Source organism: Colletotrichum tamarilloi, assembly GCF_030869305.1.
Source record: "Colletotrichum tamarilloi strain Tom-12 chromosome Unknown Scaffold_37.1, whole genome shotgun sequence".
Taxonomy (NCBI): Eukaryota; Fungi; Ascomycota; class Sordariomycetes; order Glomerellales; family Glomerellaceae; genus Colletotrichum; species Colletotrichum tamarilloi.
The window spans coordinates 11,309-28,253 of record NW_026849420.1 but is presented as its reverse complement, the minus strand read 5'-3'; the positions used below and the strand labels follow the sequence as shown (position 1 = coordinate 28,253).

Below are 16,945 nucleotides of genomic sequence, written 5' to 3'. Positions count from 1 at the left end.
GATAAAGTGGTCTTAGGTTCAGATCCATGTCAGAGAGAGGGGGTGTTAAAGAATCATACTTCCAAGGTCCTTTTGAGGGGACGTTCATTATATTCAATGCTGTGGCTTTCAAATTCTTTCTTTCTCCCAACAGTACGTTTGTTTGAACTAGGGCCCGTCGTCAAGATGGACTCGAAGCGCAAGCGCTCCGGGGCCAAATCTCCCTTCAATCCCAAGTTTTGCCGCAGTGTCTTAGTCTACATCTGTGCCCAATTTCTTCGTCTTGCTTCTGGAGTTTTAGCCCTCGTCCGAACTTTTATCGACAGCTTTCCATAACACCTCCAACTCAGTGCTTACAGTCCGAGCAGCAAGAATGGCCTGCGCCACGTGGTTGGGCACCAACTCCGCATCAGACAATCCAGCTAGGCTGTCATAGATTGAAGTCCTTTCCGCCCAAACGCTGCCGGCAAACAACGTGAGAATACCATCCTCGCAATACGATCCCGTAGAGCCGCGGTACCGCACCGCCGTAAGGATTCCGCGATTCGGCCAATATCGGTCAACGGCGTCCTGGCAAAGGTCTAATCGCCAGGAAGCGACTGTTGCAGAGGAAAAGAAGGTCCACCACATGTATCCAGCTTTTGGGCGATGAGAGATAAGGAAGATGAGCTTGCGATTGTGGAGCGTCCTTGACACAGCGCTGGCCGAAGGCAGCCTTTTCTAACCAAGTAATACTCCCTCGGGATCAAGAGGGCCGCTCTGCAATCTGAAAGCTCGACCCAGTCGTGGAGGATGAGATCCCAGCACCTGGTATTTTCATTGCCGTAGACGTCACGAGGACAGTAGCTACCACGTATATGATGCTCGAACATGCTACCCAGCATCCCGTCGCTGACTTCCATTCCAGTTGGTGTTACATTGCCCCTGACGTAATTTCTTCTCATTAAACCACCAATTGGCCTTTGTCCAGTGCTTTGGTGACAAATGCCTGTCCGTTTCGCTTCTTAATCCATTCGTTCCAATCTTGGACTCCTTCTTTTGCTTTGCAAGCAAGGAACTCTAGGTGGGCGTCGATTAAAACTCCGCGGCCGTGGAGTTGTTCTAAGGTTGTGTGAGTCTTGAAGAATTGGATATTGTCTTGAGGCTACAGATCGAGGTTAATATCCGACATCTCCATGCGATCGACGCGTCGTGCGTGACGGAGTTCGGCTTCGAAAAGTTTCCTAAAAGGGTCGTCTTCACACATTGTGGATTTGCGCGATGTCTTCTCTAAGGAAGTCATAGTTGAGAGACTGATGCAATGTCTATGTGGTAAATTGTAGACAGCAAATAGAAACGCGCAAGGTAGAGCTATTAGTCTGGGTCACAAAGAAGCGACTGGAGAAAGGTATCAGTAGCGAGTGTCTCGGCATCAAAGTCTTCCTCCACTTGAAGTCCTCCTTGCCGCCTGTGACCACGGCCCGTCAAGGTAGCCAGCTATTAGAATGGCGGGAAGTGGAGTACAACATGAATAGCCTTATGGAGACGTAAGATTTCACATCCTGATGAGAGGTCCGAGGGCTGCCGCCATCTTGTAGCCTCAGGTCTGTTCGCCAGGTTGCCTCTTTCACTTGGCTGTCCCTGATCGCGTGAAGTCGAAGAATTGCCTATACCCCGATGTCTAGATAGACCAAAGTGGAAGTCATGACTTTAGACGACACCGGTCTTCCTGCTGCAGACTCACATTCTAAGTCCTGGGTAGGCACTCGAGTATTTAGAATGCCTTGTACAAGGTCATCCACGGGTGTTCGGGCCCAGCACGCGCACCTCTAGGATTCAAATTATTTAGATTCATAGCTTACTGCAATCTTTTGAAGTCGCGCTTTCTCTTGTTGAGACCTTCCCCAAGTATAATTAGGCAGCCAAGGAGCCGGATATTGAGTTCGTAGCCCGACGGAAAGAACGACCGCCTCACGGACTGATTCGTCGATTACCTCACTCGCCTCACTTTTACCCTCTCATTACTTCTCTCCCCAGTTCAACCTCCACACAAGTTTTGCTTGCCCCTCCCACCTGGCTTTGGCAATATCGATATCAGAGACTGGAATAGCACCGAAATCCTCATATATACGTTCATATATGGGAATCTCCATGCTCGTCCTTTACGGTGAGTAGTGCTTCAAGCGCGCCTTTCTTATCCCCCGGTCCGTTCCCCAGAGTCTTACTGGCCCGGGTCTATCTACGCATCATTTACTGTCCATGAAACGTGAACCCAGATGTTCTGTGTATTTATTCCACCGTTATGGGAAGGTAGCGAGGGGCGCACATTGCTAACGAGATCTAGATGCCTCCCACGTATAAGGGAAGGAAAGCCAATTCAGGCCCGAACGTGCCTGCCATAGCTTCGCCGCCTGCCGAGCGCTTCTCAACTCACCAGCTGAAAGTCATTGATGTTTGCCTCCGCCAGACCGGATTCGACTTCCGAGGCTTTGCTTGCGGCCCCGTTGCTGAAGCCGAGTGGGATGCCCTCAAGCTCCTTCACCTCGATTTCGCACTTCCTACAGCCGATCCTAGCTTGACCATGACTGCTTCTCGTCTTGCTGCCATCACCCATGCTGCTGCTCAGTGTCTCGAGAGCTCTGACTGCACCACTCGTGATGCGGCATTCTGGAAGGAAGTGAAGAAGCTTCTGTCTGACGACAGCACCTTCCAAGCGGCTCCCATCTTTGATTTTGTCAAGTTCGACAACATTCTCTACCGATTCTACTCGGCTTGGGTATCTTTCAGAGACAAGAACCCCGGCATGTCTCGCACACTTATCCAGGAGCCTTACACCACCACTGCCGAGAGCAAGGCGGTTCACCAGCTGCATCTAGCCATGTGTGCATAGGAAGATATCATGGAACTCAATGGTACCGCTGTCAAAGCCAAGGCCTCCTCTAAGGACGAACTCCTCGCGGCTACCGATGAGTATATTCGACAGATAGTGCGTGGCAAAAAGAACAGCATCGCACTCGCCAGGCGTCACTTCAAAGCAGGATACCGTGCTCATTTCAAATCAGAATTGGAAGAGACCTACTCGGAAGCCTACGACAAGGGAAAGCGCGAGGGTGAGAGTGAGTACAAGATCAAGCTCAAAGAGATGAAAGCACAGATACGCAAGGAAGAAGCAGACCTGTTCGCACTCAACAGGGTGACAATGGACCGAAATCGCCAGGTGGGACAGGAGAACAAGTCCATCACAAAGGAAGTTGAGGATTTGCAAGCGGAGAACTCTGAGCTTCGCAGACTCAACAAAGAGCTCAGTGACCTATGTGAGGCGTCGCAGCAACGGGTTGCGATGAACAGACCTGGAGGAAGCACTGAGAACGGATCAAATGGCTTTGCTTTCGTTGAAGTGGTGGACTTGCTGGATTAAGTTTGAGGGCTAATATCTGGTGATATCGAGTGGTTGGATCTCAATGCTGAACAACCAAAGTCGAGGATTCTGGGCAGAGAACTTTCTGTAGGATAAAATGTCAGGACCACCAGCCTTGAGCTCATTTGTCTGTTTGCTCATGTAAGCTTCAAAGCCCTAGGAATTGAACATACTGCTTCTTGATACCTGTCCCTATGGCCATGTATCGGAGTCCAAGCCTACTCGGGTGTCACTCTCTGCCGTATCAACTGCGCTTTCTGTCGCTTGTAAAATGGCCTTGGCTATTAAAAGACTGATGGAGTTAATCATCAACACATCAGAATCGGTGCTGCCTGACCAGAGCGCTTTATGACGGCTGCTATGTTGCGGCTAGCCATTCTGGGTATGCCGTTGCTCACCCTCTCGAGTCCAGCCTTATTGTCTCGAAACGATCGACCTCGATGGTGAGCGCCACCCCGCCTGAGACCAGGACATCCCGTCCGTCCCGCATCAAACTACGGCTTCAACTGCTGTCTGTTTCGTCATTGACCCAACCTTTTCATCAATAATCGATCGTACACACTGCGTCTGCAACCCAACTCTTACCACATGGTTGAAGCCTGCTTGACGCAGAAGCCTAAGCCATCAAATTGCCACGGTGGAACGAGGGATTTCTAGGTCTTGAAGGGTGGGCATTGTGGTTCTTACTTCTGGACATATTGTATCGTAGTAACTCCACTGCCCTGCCTTCATGTTCAACAGCCGAGAGACGCGGATCTCTGTCTTCAGCTTGGGGGAGTTCTGGCCCCCAACACTTTGGGCAGCTCGCCCGAGTCTTCGGTCAAGCCTGCGACGTTCTGCGGCTTGACGCCTCGTTCTCCGCTTCGTGTCTCACTCGATGTCTTACCGTCCCCGCCTCCTTCGTTCGTGGCGCAAGACTTTCCCGTTGAGAAGAGGATCAGTCGCGGCCTGGTCTAGAGGCTCTTTAAAGGCAATAACATAATCGTTGGCTCATGAATAGCATCTGCTGAAGTTTGGTCACTCGCCCGCCCCGTAGAGCCATTAAGTCTTGCAGCTGGCACCCCGACGCCGGGTCTAAGTCGCGAGTAGTATTTCTAGCTTCCAAGGTGAAGTCAACTTCTGAAAATTTTGCCTTCTGCTCTCCCCGCCTAGTGTGTGCGGCTTTTACAGGAGCAATTCTAGCGATGCCAGTCTTCGGTGTTCCAGATGAGACATTTAGAAATCCACGCTATGATCAAACCATCAGGCAAAATATAAAAATACATGGTGGTGTCCAAGAGGCTGGCCACCAGCCCGCAGATCATGTCCCAACTGCCCTTAGCGCTTAGGACCGGCCCGCATGTCGATCAATCCAGACTTTGACCCGCGATCCCACGCTCCACCGTTGTTGCGCAACCACCTTCATTCGTCCTGCCCCTCGTGGCCCTTCACGGCCAGTCGACCATGGGGTTCATGGGCCATACTTGAAACCCCCGCACATGCAGGAGGTAAAGATCGAGAGGGGATTCCGGCCAATAATGGAAGGCCAGTATGACTTTGTTCTCTCAAAATAAGAACGCTGCAGCGGAGGAATTTTGGAGAGAGGTGGGTCGTTTTTGTGGTTCTTCTTCTGTGCTTTTTTCGCCCGTTCTGCATGCTCCATTTGGTTATGAGAACGAGCCCGTGACATCAGCAGCTAATCGGTCACCAAGGCTGCGAGGAGAGCTTGTTTGTGCTACACAGCTCACGTGGATGCCACAAGTAACAGAGACCGTGTAAGATTGCAGGATGCGCAATCGTCTAGATTCTGTGGGACAAACAACGAAGACTTTGCGGCACGACATGCGCAAAAATCTGCCGCCATTGGCAAACATGATGTGTCTCTCCAGGAAAAAGTCGGGCCACCAGTTCAGACGAAAGGCAAGAAGTTCAGGCGAACCCTAATGCTGCGTTCTGTTTGTCAACCTTAGATGGTGATACCGCTGTGCATTCACGCTGGCGAATCACGTCCGCATCGACGTGCGCTAGCGGGAGATGCAAACCGAAGCATGACATCGGAGGGATCTGCCAATCAGGACGCGATGATGCCAACCGGGAAACGTACGATGGCAAGACACTCTGAGCCAGGCATGCCGGTAATGACAACTGCTTTGTTTCTATCACCATTGTCATCATCATTGCACATTAAACTGACGCCGGCGTTCACTGTAGCGGAAAGTGGGGGGCTAAAACGCCAGTCTTGCCTTTGGCATCGGCTCCGAGAAAGAGAGGTTCGGCCCTAGCAAGATCTCAAGCCTGAAGATGGATTATTCCATTTGACATTGGTTTCTCGTTTCTTTTGAGGGACTCGGCGTGACAGCCCGAGACTTCCTGGAGAAGAGGACTTTGGTGAGACTGGCCGTTTTTCCTGTACCCCCAGTTTTAGCGGCAAGACGCATGGTACTGGTTTGACATCGGAGCACCTTTTCCGTCGGACGCGTGAAGTCCTATGTAGAGATCATCGCTGTGGTAGCGAGACATACATATTCGAGCCCAACTCCAGAGGAGGGTTGACATGGTCAGGGTCCCGAAAGCTTGACTATACAAACGGTGCACATAGCTTGTGGCCGCACGGACTTGGCATCAGAGACAGAGAGAGATCGAGCATCAGGGAGCGATCGCGAAAGAACGTCAGCTGAAGCTTCTGCCTCCAAGTACGTGCGTATAGGGATAGAGGAATACAGTAGGATGTCCGGCCTCGATAGACTGTTATCTGAACATACTGTAGAAGCGGGATGGTACTTGACTTTCCATAGGCAAAGTAAACCAATGCGAAGTATCGGACATCTCACATCTCCTTCCGCTTTCGTGACTAACTGCTTCTATCCTTGACCATGCTGCTGGTGATATGCGATTGACAGAGGACTCATTCGATCTCAAGAGTCAACTCCATAACGTGAGGCGAGACACACAGCGTCGAGCCCAACATCGTGGCAACGGACCCATTAGAACAGGGAGAGGCTGGGTAAAGATCACGACCGAACCAGCGAAACACACAGATTGAGGCCCAACCCGGTGAGCGACCTGACATTGAGATGATTGAAGTCGTTCGAGAAGATGAGCACGGCAGCACGTAATAGCACAGCATGGCGATTGGTGCCCAGGCAAAAGTGACAGGACAATTCGTATGGTTCATCACCAGATTTTCAAGTACACCGGTCTCGATTGGGACCTTGTGGTCGTCGATATGAGGGTACAGATCCTCGGGTATGCGTGGCACAACACCCCTCGTGCCGACCTCAGTATTGCACTCGTGTACTCCAACCTCCTCGTCGTTGTACTGACGCTATCCCTACCACTTGGTGCCCAACTGAAAGAATCTGGCCCACGGCGATGCATCTGATCGTGGGAATATTCGCTTTTGCCGGAGAACCACAGCAGAAAGCTTGGATGACGAGACAGCTTGGATGACGAGCAAGCTTGACGACCGCCTCACTTCTAGAAACCAGCCATTCGTTTCTCATCATGATACGTATTTATAGATGGCTTGGGCTCTCACAAGCATCCTATATCACCCAAGCCATCGAACAACACCGTCTCACAATCATCTCACAGTCTCTTTCTCCTTTCTCCTAACCTAGACGACTTCTTTCAACCATCACTTACAAGATGTCAGCCTCCAACGCCCACCACACGCCCGTGAAGCAGGCCATCGATGCGGTGCACGCCACCCATCCTCCCGCGGGACAGCGAGGCTACCCCTTCTCCCTGCCCCAGCGCAACCTCCTAGTCATCGTACTGGGCGAGTTCTGCGGAACATTCATGTTCCTCCTCCTCTCCTTCCTCGGAGCCCAGACCGCCATCGTCACCAACAACCCCGACGACCCAGCGGCCACACTCTCTCCTGACAGCTTGCTCTACATCGCCGCCGCCTTCGGCACAGCCATCACCGCCAACGTCTGGATCTTCTACCGCGTCAGCGGTGGCATGTTCAACCCTGCGGTATGTTTCCGACCCAGTTCATCTTAACCCCCAACCCTTTCTACTTCAAACGCTGAATAACATCTTCGTAACAGGTCACCCTCGGTCTCGTTCTCGTCGGAGCAGTCAAGCCGCTTCGAGGTCTCTGCATCGTACCCGCCCAGCTGCTCGCTAGTATCGCTGCCGCTGCCGTGGTATACGGAGTCCTCCCCGGCCCTCTCCGCGTCGCCAACACTCTGGGCGGCGGCGCCACCGTGCCCCAGGGCTTCTTCATCGAGATGCTTCTGACGGCCCAGCTCGTCTTGACGGTCTACTTCCTCGCTGTCGAGAAGCACCGCGCGACGTTCCTTGCGCCCATCGGCGTCGGCATCTCCGTTTTCATTGCCCACATCACGGCTACCAATTGGACTGGCACTTCAATCAACCCTGCTCGGTCATTTGGTCCAGCTGTCATTATCGGTTTCGTAAACTACCATTGGATCTACTGGATTGGCCCATTCGCTGGTGCTCTTCTGTCCTTCTTGGTTTATGCCTTGTTCAAGTGGCTCGAGTACCAGACTGCCAATCCTGGACAGGATGACGATATGGAGAAGGCTATTCACCCTTCTCTGCCTGTTGACTCGGCGCACAGCGGTGGAACTGAGCTTGCCCCTGAGCACGCCAAGGTCTAAACTTCGATGAACAGGTTAATACTAATGGTCTTGTATACCCCCTGGCACACGGATGTTGTCGGAAGGATTATGACTTCGCTGGTAAATGTAGCTTGTATGCTGGATCGTACTTGACAGAATTGGCTAAGGGCCACGGAAGTAGATGGAAAAGAGTTTGCAGGTTGTAGATACATGTAGTCCTAGATTGCCTATTTTGGGTATCGAAATGTCACTTGCTCTTACTAGATGAAGTTTCACCCCACTAATGCCTCCATTCCTACGGGTCTTCTCTTGCTAATAGCGTTTCGTCTGATAACTTACTGTGGAAAGTCGCATTGCTGAAATAGCACCTATTTTTGATTTCACGAGGGCGCTTTAGGTGAGAAAATGATTGGAAGGAACAGTTTTGTTGGCTAACCTTGTCGTCTTTCGTTGCGGTCACGTGATGGCGGTCCTTGAACAGGCGAACGATGCTATCACGACAACGACTTGTTCCCGTTGTGGTCACCTGGATAGCATAAGCGCTGCTTTCTGGTTCTTCTTCTTTTTTTTTTTTTTTGACAAACTATAGGTCGCATGGCAATTCTGGTAAGATCCCCTGCATTTAGAGATTGTACTTCCGGTTCGTACCTGACTGATTGAGGATAAGTTCGTGATGACCCTTTTGGACATCCGTATTCATCTTGAACCTTCGTTTTGACAGGTCCCACTAATCTCGACTCGCTCCGCGGCCCGCATATTTCACTTAGCTCGAGGATGAGAAAAGAGGACTACTTGCTCTTTCCTCTTCTTTTTTTCCTGTCACGCCGGTCACAGCCTCTCTGTTCGCTTCGGCTTAGCGACAGAGTTCGACAAATTTGACACGATGGTGCTGACCAACATAGTCGAGGATCTTGGCAAATCAGCATACCCAGTCATTTCAGAAGTCTTGGAAGACATAGTACAAGCAACTGTACAGCAGAATAACGAGGGAATCCCGACCCCGTCTGCCACACCTCCGAGCGACAATACTTCATCTGTTCTACCACAGCCTCAAGAGGAGAAAGACATCACAGCCGACATCAACAGACTCCAAAACCAGTACGAGTTACTGAGTCAAAGAATGTCTTCATTCGAAAAGACGCTCGATAATGCCGAGAAGAAGCGCAAGAAGTTGGTCAAGATCCGGAAGGGCTTAGAGCGGAAACTCGACGCCAGCAAGTCAGACATTCACTCATTGGAGCACAAGATTTCGTGCGCAGAAATCGATAGCCATGGCTTGGAAGTTTTACTTGAGGTCGAGACTTCAGAGTCTTGGGGCGCCAAGACTAGAAGGGCTATTCATTTGAAGAAGATCGAGAAGAATGTGGACGAAATTGATCGCTTCATTGAGAGATACGAAGAAAGGTAAGATGTCGCACTATTCAGTCCCACATTCAACCCACTGAGTTTGCATCGCAGACAGCGTAGTCTGGACGACAAAGCCAAGGACTCGAACAACTGACAATACTCTGCCTCTCACATCGCGACCATAACCCCAGCAGCCACACCAGCAGCAACACCAGCCATAGCCATCCCAGTACACCTCGCCACAGCAGCACCGCCCTTTGAAGTCTTCGTCGCCGCCGTATTATCCTGCCACGCCTTCTGCCACTCCGAAACATACGACGAAACCCACTTGTCGTCTTTGTCCGGCACGTTATCCTTCCACCACTTGGCCTCCTGCTGGGTGTCCAGGCTGTACCCGTTGACCGCCATCGAGGCGACGACGTCGGGCGCGTCGGTGGCCTTGGCGGCGGCGGACCACATGTGGGAGTAGACCGTCGTCCACTCCTTGTCGTTGAAGTACTTTTGGTCGACGCTGTACAGCGCGGTCGCGAGGGAGGTTGCTACGGCGCCGGTGATGGTGCTCGGGACGGATTTGACGTGTTGGGAGAGGTATTCGTCGGCGGCGGTCGAGGTCGGGAGGGTGGTGCCGAACCAGAGTTGGGCGAAGGCTGTTGGCGCCATGGCCGTTGTGAGGGAGATGAGTTTGAGCAGATGCATGGCTGAGTGAGGTTGAATAGAGGACCTAGTCTTGTCTTCAATGCTGATCTCTCGGTTTGTTGTAGCGACTCCTTTCTGGCAGTAAACTTTCTTTTTGAAAATGCTCAACTTCTGAGAAACTCACAAGAAAGACTTGGGACAATGAGGGACATCATATCCATTTAAATAGTCCAAGTTCGCGAATTTTCACCATGCGGCAAAGCAAACGCCAAGCGAAATTCCCTTATTCCTTCCTTCAAGTTTCACCACTTTGATTACTGGCGGACCATTTGTTTGCTGTGCCGTGGTGCCTTGCGGCACAGCAACATGTCTGCTGCCTAAATTCGCGATGCAATTTTCTTCGAGTAACGAAGCTAAAACCCAGGAGGATTAGCCGCTTGTAGATGAGATGTTACATCGAGGACACGCGGGGAAAAAGTACCTTGCACTAGCACCCGGCCATCGGGCTCCTTCGACTCCTTCCTATGGTCGGGCGTGGCTAGGTTTCCTAACGTGTTTTTTTCGCGATACTACCATCGGAGGGCCGGTGTGACACTCCACTTTGGCCGGCGAGCTGGAACGGGGAAGTGGGGCATTTTCGGGCGATGGGCCTCGGCATGGAGCCGAGGGGAATATGGCTTTTGCGAGCAATGGCGTTCAGTCACATGGTTTTAGTTACACCACATCTTTGATCATTCATGTGTACAGCGTGACCGGTTACTTCCTCGACTTTCCGATCGATTCGTGAGGAAATCTGTCAGCTTTTGAAGGCATTTTGGCCTCAAATGGTTATGCTGGCCAATTACCTGAAGGTTCAAGCCTCTTGCAATGTACCAAAACCGTACTATTGCTCCCCGCAGAGCAGTTTCAGGATCTATGAGACGTGATTTGGGTCTAGCGTTGCCGCGGAAGAACCTCTGCAGTCTCTTAAATCCAGATCGAAGCAGTTGAGGAGTCTTCCCAGTTCAGAGCCGATGCATGTGTAGTCGATGTGACGTTTATCGCATATTGGTCTTGATACCCTGATTGAGAGTCGGAGTCGACTCCGACGGCCAGCTGATGCGACGTGGTGGAAGAGAACTGCCTTGCAACACTTTTCATCTCGTTAATCACTCGCGGAATTTGTGGATGATCTTCTTCCATCATAACCTGATGTCGGAATTGACTTGGCGGAGAATTGGACCAACCAATCAGTGGAAATCATAAGCGAAGATCGGCGGCCAAGGTTCGTGGGTCCTGGTTATGGGACAGAGTGGATTCACAGATCTGAAGCATCCCGCTTGAGGTGCATCATGAGGACTAAAGACAAAAAGGAAAGAAATAGGTAGGGTAAAAAAAAGGGTAAATGCGAAGATGCCATTGCCCTGATCGTATTAAACAGCTCCTGATATCGCTGTTCCAAAATCTTGAGTTGGATGCAGCCGGTGGGAGGAAGCTTTAAACAGCGCGCGGAGTAGTGCGGAGCGGAGCGGTTCCGCGATGCCAAAACCCCTTCCAAACCCCGAGTTGAATTGATTCGACGTTGCGATCTCCTGATCCGGGCTCCCATAGCCCCCATGGGGTAAGTAGCCAAGCTGTCAAGTCTGCCTAGTCTGCCTTGTGACTTGAGATTATTACCCAAGTTGCATTTCAGCTGCCAAGGCGACTCTCTTCTTCTTTCATTCCCTTGCTGCCAGGCCCTTGGCCGCTCTTCGCTGCATTCCTTGGATATGCCGGCATCCGAGCTGTCCGCCCTGCAAGGGCTTTCTCGCTTAAAAGTCATGTCCCAGTCGCGGATAGTATCGTCCTCTTTAAATTTCTTCAGCCTGAGGGAACTATCTCTCAAACAGGTTTGCACTTCTTTACATCTCTTTATCACTGTTCGTTCAGAAGAAGGAGCCGAATGCTCCCATAAGTCCATCGTGTACCATGGCCTCACTATCCACTCTCGCTGAAGACATCATGCATGGCATATGCGAATACCTCACGACCCGCGACATTTTCCAACTCACCCTCACTCAAAAACGCTTTGCAACGTCATTCGAGCGAAGTCTCCTGCTGCACCGCGATTTAGCATCGCAAACATACACCGCGATGCTAGCAGCCATTATCAGAAATGAAGTAGACCGGGTCGAGGAACTCTTAAAACTCGGCTACGAAGCTAAGTTTGCCTGTTCAAGGTCTGTGCTTGCCTGCCCGGCCGACTTTGACTTCCCAGTCGACAATCTGATGCTTCAAGCGCCGTCAAACGTTGCCATTAGAAGGCAGTGTCTGGCTGCGCTCCTGATTGAGCGACTGTACCGTCCCGCGTGCGATACGCACAAGATCTGGATAAACTACTCCGTCCTGGCCCACGCCATCTTGGAAGACCAGGTCGAAACCGTCAAACTCCTTCACAAGTACGGCGCAGATTTGGAAAAGCCGCTGCTGCAGGTCTTTGCGTTCCGTGGCATGCCAGTGGATGTTAATCACCAAATCAGTGTCCTGCACCTGGCGAGCAGCAGTGCCATGATCGAGACACTCTTAGAGCTTGCCCCGAACATTCCCATCGACAAGGACAGATTCATGCACACAGAACCGTTGCTTCTCTGGCATGTCGAGAGAGGCACAGATGTCAGAGGCCTCCGGCGACTGTTGGAAGCTGGCGCTCATGTCGACGGGGCACGTCCGGCGACACAGCGAATCGGCTTTTGCCAGTGCGAACAGGAGGACACCATGCACGTCTTTCTAGATCACAAATCACCGCTCGAGGCCGCCATATGGAACCTGGACCGGGATGCCGTTGAGCTTTTGCTAAAACACGGGGCGTCGACGGTGTACCCGCCCAACGACGGAGGCGAAGTGACTTGTTTACAGGAAGCGATGAGAATTTTCCTCATGGAGCACAAGCCGGAGGATCTAGAGGTCAGCTTGCAGATATTTCGCCTCCTGATTGACCACGGGTTCGACGTCAACCGCGAATACACTGAGTGGGCGGAGTGGACACCTGAGGGTACGCGCCTCCGGCCAACAAGAACCAGAATCAACCTGGTAGTGGACAGCCTTATCTACTACGTATCTGCCGAGATGTTCCAGCTTCTTCTCGACGCCGGAGCAGATCCATTCAACGAGCCGGGTCTGGGGGCAGGAGACAAAAGCTACGTCGTCATCCTCGGCTTGTCATCGTCGGTAGCGAGATTGTATCCCACTGATATGACCGAGCCCGAAAGGCTGTCCCTACAGAGCGCAAAGCTGAAAGCACTAATCGCCAAGAGAGCAGAGTCAGATCCCAGCGGCTGCGACCGCACGTTGTTATTCAGGGCTGCGATGGAAATTTCCCGACCATGGGAACTCCATCAGGCGTTCAAAGTTCTTCAGAATGTTTTTGGATCGTTCGAAGAGGAGCTTAGTCTCCTCGCAGACACCATGGGCCGAGTGAAAAGGATGCCAGGAGTCCTTCACGAGAGCCGACAGATGATTGACTTTCTCATCCGCTGCGGAGCCCCCGTCAATCACCCCAATTCCGAGGGGGAGACACCTTTACACGTCGCCTATACGCTCTCAATAGCAAGTCCTTTGCCCATCGGCGAAACGGACGACCTCCTGGCGTGGGACGTTGACGAGGAGCAGGGATTTATGGTAGGCTGGGCTATTGGAACCAATTACTTCTTTGGCAAAAAAACTATCAATGGCATCTTCAGCACGACAATCAGTGGTCCGGCGGAGGCAGAGAAGCGGGTACGAAATGCGAACGCAATTTTTGACGCCTTGATCCAGGCCGGGGCGGCTCAGAATTTGCTGAATGGGAAGGGGGAGACGGCAGCGATGGTGATGGCTCAGCATGGATGGATTCAGCTACCGCCTTCGCCTGGTCCCGATTCAGATCGTCTCGCTGGAGATGAAATGAAGTCGGATTCGGCGCAGATGGATGATGTTGTGGCGAATGCCTTTGGGATCTGGAAGCAGTTTCAGCAACTTGCATTGGGGGAGGCGGGTTCCAGTTAGCTGCTAAAAGACGGGGTTACAACACTACCGCAAAGCAATAAACAGGCTAAGCTTCATCTCTATGGCTTCTTACTTAGTGCCCTTATCAGAAATAATCGGAGTTTTACAAAAGTTCTTTCATGTTCAAATGACCAGACTAGACCAAGCGTGAGTATTTGCGTGAATTTGATGCAACTTTTGTTTTTACGGAGACACACTTATTGCACACCAACTTAAACTTAGTGGAAGATATGCCTCCTTGTTACGTATCCCTAGGTACACTCCATTGTTTCACTTTACGAAGTTGAGGTGGACATGATATCTCAATGACCTGGAAGCAGTAACTTCTGGCGTAGAGGTATTACTTCTTCAACTGGGTGAGGTAGGTGCGCTTCATCTCCTAGCGACTTTATCGCCGAACACCGATACGGAACGGGTGGAGACTTGTCCGTTGGGCCGTTCCGCACAGCCATAACAGGCTTAGCGGCGCACCCGCTGACCAAAACAGGGAAAGCTCTTTTGGCTCGCTTATCCGCTCGATCTGGGCCCGCGTCTGCTACTGCTCTTCACCTTACTTCCACTGCCCTCTGGCGGGCATCACTGGATATTCTTGGCATTTCTCGCGGGCCCTTGGTCATATCTGCATGTTTCGCAGGACTCAAGGACGTCGCAGTGCATCTACTGTCTTCTAATGAACACCTCAGCGATTTCAACAACCATCAGTCCCGTCTGCCTCCCGCTGAAAGCTCGGCTTTCACGGTGTCTTTCCCGGCTCGGCGCCACCCATGGAATCCCACTCTACCCGCCCCAAAAAGACTGACATTGTCCGCAAGCGAACGGGTTGTCCAAATTGCAAAAAGAAAAGAAGAAAGGTCGTACTTCCCACGGTGACATTCTACTTTCTTCGCCATGTTCCCCGTCTTGTGAAAGTACCTTCCAACTGACTCGTAAACAGTGTGACGAGACACGCCCGGAATGCCTCGCTTGCGTGAAGAAAGGAGTAAAGTGCAGCGGCTACGAGCGTCCCGTGACCTTCAGAGACGTCACCACTCGAGCAGCCGAGTCTTCGAGGAAGTTTGAGGAAGCTAGATGGGCCGCTCTACGTCTTGAGGATGAGCGAAGGAAACGACGCCGTATTGGGTCAATCGGGGAGCCGTCCCCTGTCGCTCGGGAGTCATCAACGCCGGAAGATGTTATAGAATTGCCGGCGAGAGATGATGCGTTGCCAGCTACAGCCCTGGCACCTATACCTCCATGGCACTCGGCGAATGCTGAGGGCTGGCTCGCTGGGTCCTTCACCTTACCGTGGTCACTTTTCGACACATCTGGTGCTTCTTCCGCGATTCGAGATCCGCCTCAACAACAACAGGAGGTAGTCGGACCAAGGGATACCTCGAGCGGAATAGAGCAACCTACAAAGTTCGAGAATTCTGCCAACCGGTTGACGCTGACAAGTGGAGTACCAAACAGCTCGGCACCGGTAGCGGAAGCCCCGAGCCCAGCTTTGACGACTGGGTGGGACGAGTTCCTCGTCACCGACGGTTCGTCTCCGGGGTCTTCCACGTCCACCTCATCTCCCCTAGGCGAACCGACGGTAGACTGCCAGCTATCGATACCTCTAGAAGAGGTCCTTATCCAGCACTTCGACAGAAACGTCCTTCCTTTGATACCAGTTGCTCTCTCCTTTCCGAGTCTCTTCCGCCAGAGCAGCTGTTTCAGATCAGCGGCCCTAGCTCTGTCCGCCAGCAACATTAAGCTGACGCAACCTCTTCCCATCGACCCGCTCGTGCTCCGTCGAGTATGCGACGACAGCAGCGTCTGGATCTACTATGACACAGCGGTCAAAGGCCTCCAAGCTCAAGTTCAGAACGTGGAAAACTACCGCGGTGAGGAGCTCGCGGGCGCCGCTTTACTGCTTGCCTACCACGAGCTGGAAGCCGGCACAGCCCTGGGAATCAGGAATCACGCTACCGGGCTGGACGCCATCGCATCCAAGCTCGACTTTGCCGCGTCGTCCATCCCCGACCTCTTCAAAGCCTGGCGAATGCTTCGCTACGATGTTCGTTTCATGATGTTGCCGACGCGAGCGACATGCAATGTTGTAGACAATTACGATGTCTCGAGTCTACTAGACCCGCAACTAGCAATTCGTGATATATTATTCAGGCTACATGGCCTTCATGCACGCTATGCGATGGAGGCTACATTTAGCCAAGATACGACCGCAGACGGCGATAGCGCTTCAGAGAAAGTTGCACTGTGGCTTATGTCTGTCCTCGGCCGGGAATCGGATCGCCGTAATGTGCGCCTCAAGGACTTTCACAAGGAGAACCTCACACCTGATACGATATTGCGGCAGTGCGATGTGTTTTCGCATCGGCTGGATAACTGGCACAGGGGGCTCTGCGACCACGATATGCCGGTCGTCAATCTTGGGGCGGATTCGGATCTGATCAGTGGCGCTACTTTTGAGACTTTTGTCACTTACCGTTTCGGTGACACGAGAAAAGCTCTTGAGTACGTGATTTATCTCGTGTGTAGGATGACGTGCAGCTACCTGCGGTCTCTGTTCGACCCGTCTGTGCAGTCTTCGGGCACAGATGCACTCGCCAAGGTCATTCTTGGTATTGTTTGTGGTATGAACATGCAACACCGACAGCAATTCACTGTTCTTCGGGTGGATGTACTGCTCAGGATGGCTGCAGGCTTGTCCGAGGGCACAAACTTTATCACCACCGTTCTCGACTATCTGCTACCAAGACTGATTTCTTCGGGTCTCACTGGTCCTGATATTGTTGCGTGGGTCTACTTGAAATCAGCGTTGGAGCTTGAGCTCAGGGAAAGACGGAAGGGCCGGGCGATCAGGATGACCATCGATGGAGTCGAGGAGGACTGTGAAATGTGGCAATTGGTGAACAGGCATCCCGTCGCTGCGTTTGGGGATTACAATGGGAAGGGGTACTTCAGGGATTGCTATGTCATTGAGTGTCTAGGCTGAAGAACATGTGGCGACAAATAATCAACAATGTCTTTG

At 52.0% G+C, this 16,945-nt stretch overlaps 6 protein-coding genes across 6 annotated transcripts; 4 read left to right on the top strand and 2 right to left on the bottom strand.

The window, feature by feature from the left end:
• Window positions 1-276: 276 nt before the first annotated feature.
• On the bottom strand, window positions 277-609 carry CTAM01_09381 (uncharacterized protein; the record flags this gene model as incomplete). The annotated part of the gene is made up of 1 exon (XM_060525400.1): window positions 277-609. The coding sequence occupies one exon, from the start codon at window positions 607-609 to the stop codon at window positions 277-279; it is 333 nt and encodes a 110-aa protein (XP_060379856.1).
• Window positions 610-2,302: 1,693 nt separating this feature from the next.
• CTAM01_09380 (uncharacterized protein) lies at window positions 2,303-3,376 on the top strand (the record flags this gene model as incomplete). Its single annotated transcript, XM_060525399.1, has 2 exons — window positions 2,303-2,815; window positions 2,849-3,376. 2 exons carry the CDS (start codon window positions 2,303-2,305, stop codon window positions 3,374-3,376), a joined length of 1,041 nt encoding a protein of 346 aa, XP_060379855.1.
• A 3,627-nt stretch (window positions 3,377-7,003) lies between these two features.
• CTAM01_09379 (uncharacterized protein) lies at window positions 7,004-7,986 on the top strand (the record flags this gene model as incomplete). Its single annotated transcript, XM_060525398.1, has 2 exons — window positions 7,004-7,336; window positions 7,411-7,986. The coding sequence occupies 2 exons, from the start codon at window positions 7,004-7,006 to the stop codon at window positions 7,984-7,986; spliced, it is 909 nt and encodes a 302-aa protein (XP_060379854.1).
• Window positions 7,987-8,830: 844 nt separating this feature from the next.
• Window positions 8,831-9,448, top strand: CTAM01_09378 (uncharacterized protein; the record flags this gene model as incomplete). Its single annotated transcript, XM_060525397.1, has 2 exons — window positions 8,831-9,351; window positions 9,406-9,448. 2 exons carry the CDS (start codon window positions 8,831-8,833, stop codon window positions 9,446-9,448), a joined length of 564 nt encoding a protein of 187 aa, XP_060379853.1.
• Window positions 9,449-9,462: 14 nt separating this feature from the next.
• Window positions 9,463-9,990, bottom strand: CTAM01_09377 (uncharacterized protein; the record flags this gene model as incomplete). Its single annotated transcript, XM_060525396.1, has 1 exon — window positions 9,463-9,990. One exon carries the CDS (start codon window positions 9,988-9,990, stop codon window positions 9,463-9,465), a length of 528 nt encoding a protein of 175 aa, XP_060379852.1.
• A 1,887-nt stretch (window positions 9,991-11,877) lies between these two features.
• On the top strand, window positions 11,878-16,909 carry CTAM01_09376 (uncharacterized protein; the record flags this gene model as incomplete). Its single annotated transcript, XM_060525395.1, has 3 exons — window positions 11,878-13,927; window positions 14,567-14,670; window positions 14,867-16,909. 3 exons carry the CDS (start codon window positions 11,878-11,880, stop codon window positions 16,907-16,909), a joined length of 4,197 nt encoding a protein of 1,398 aa, XP_060379851.1.
• Between the last annotated feature and the right edge of the window lie 36 nt (window positions 16,910-16,945).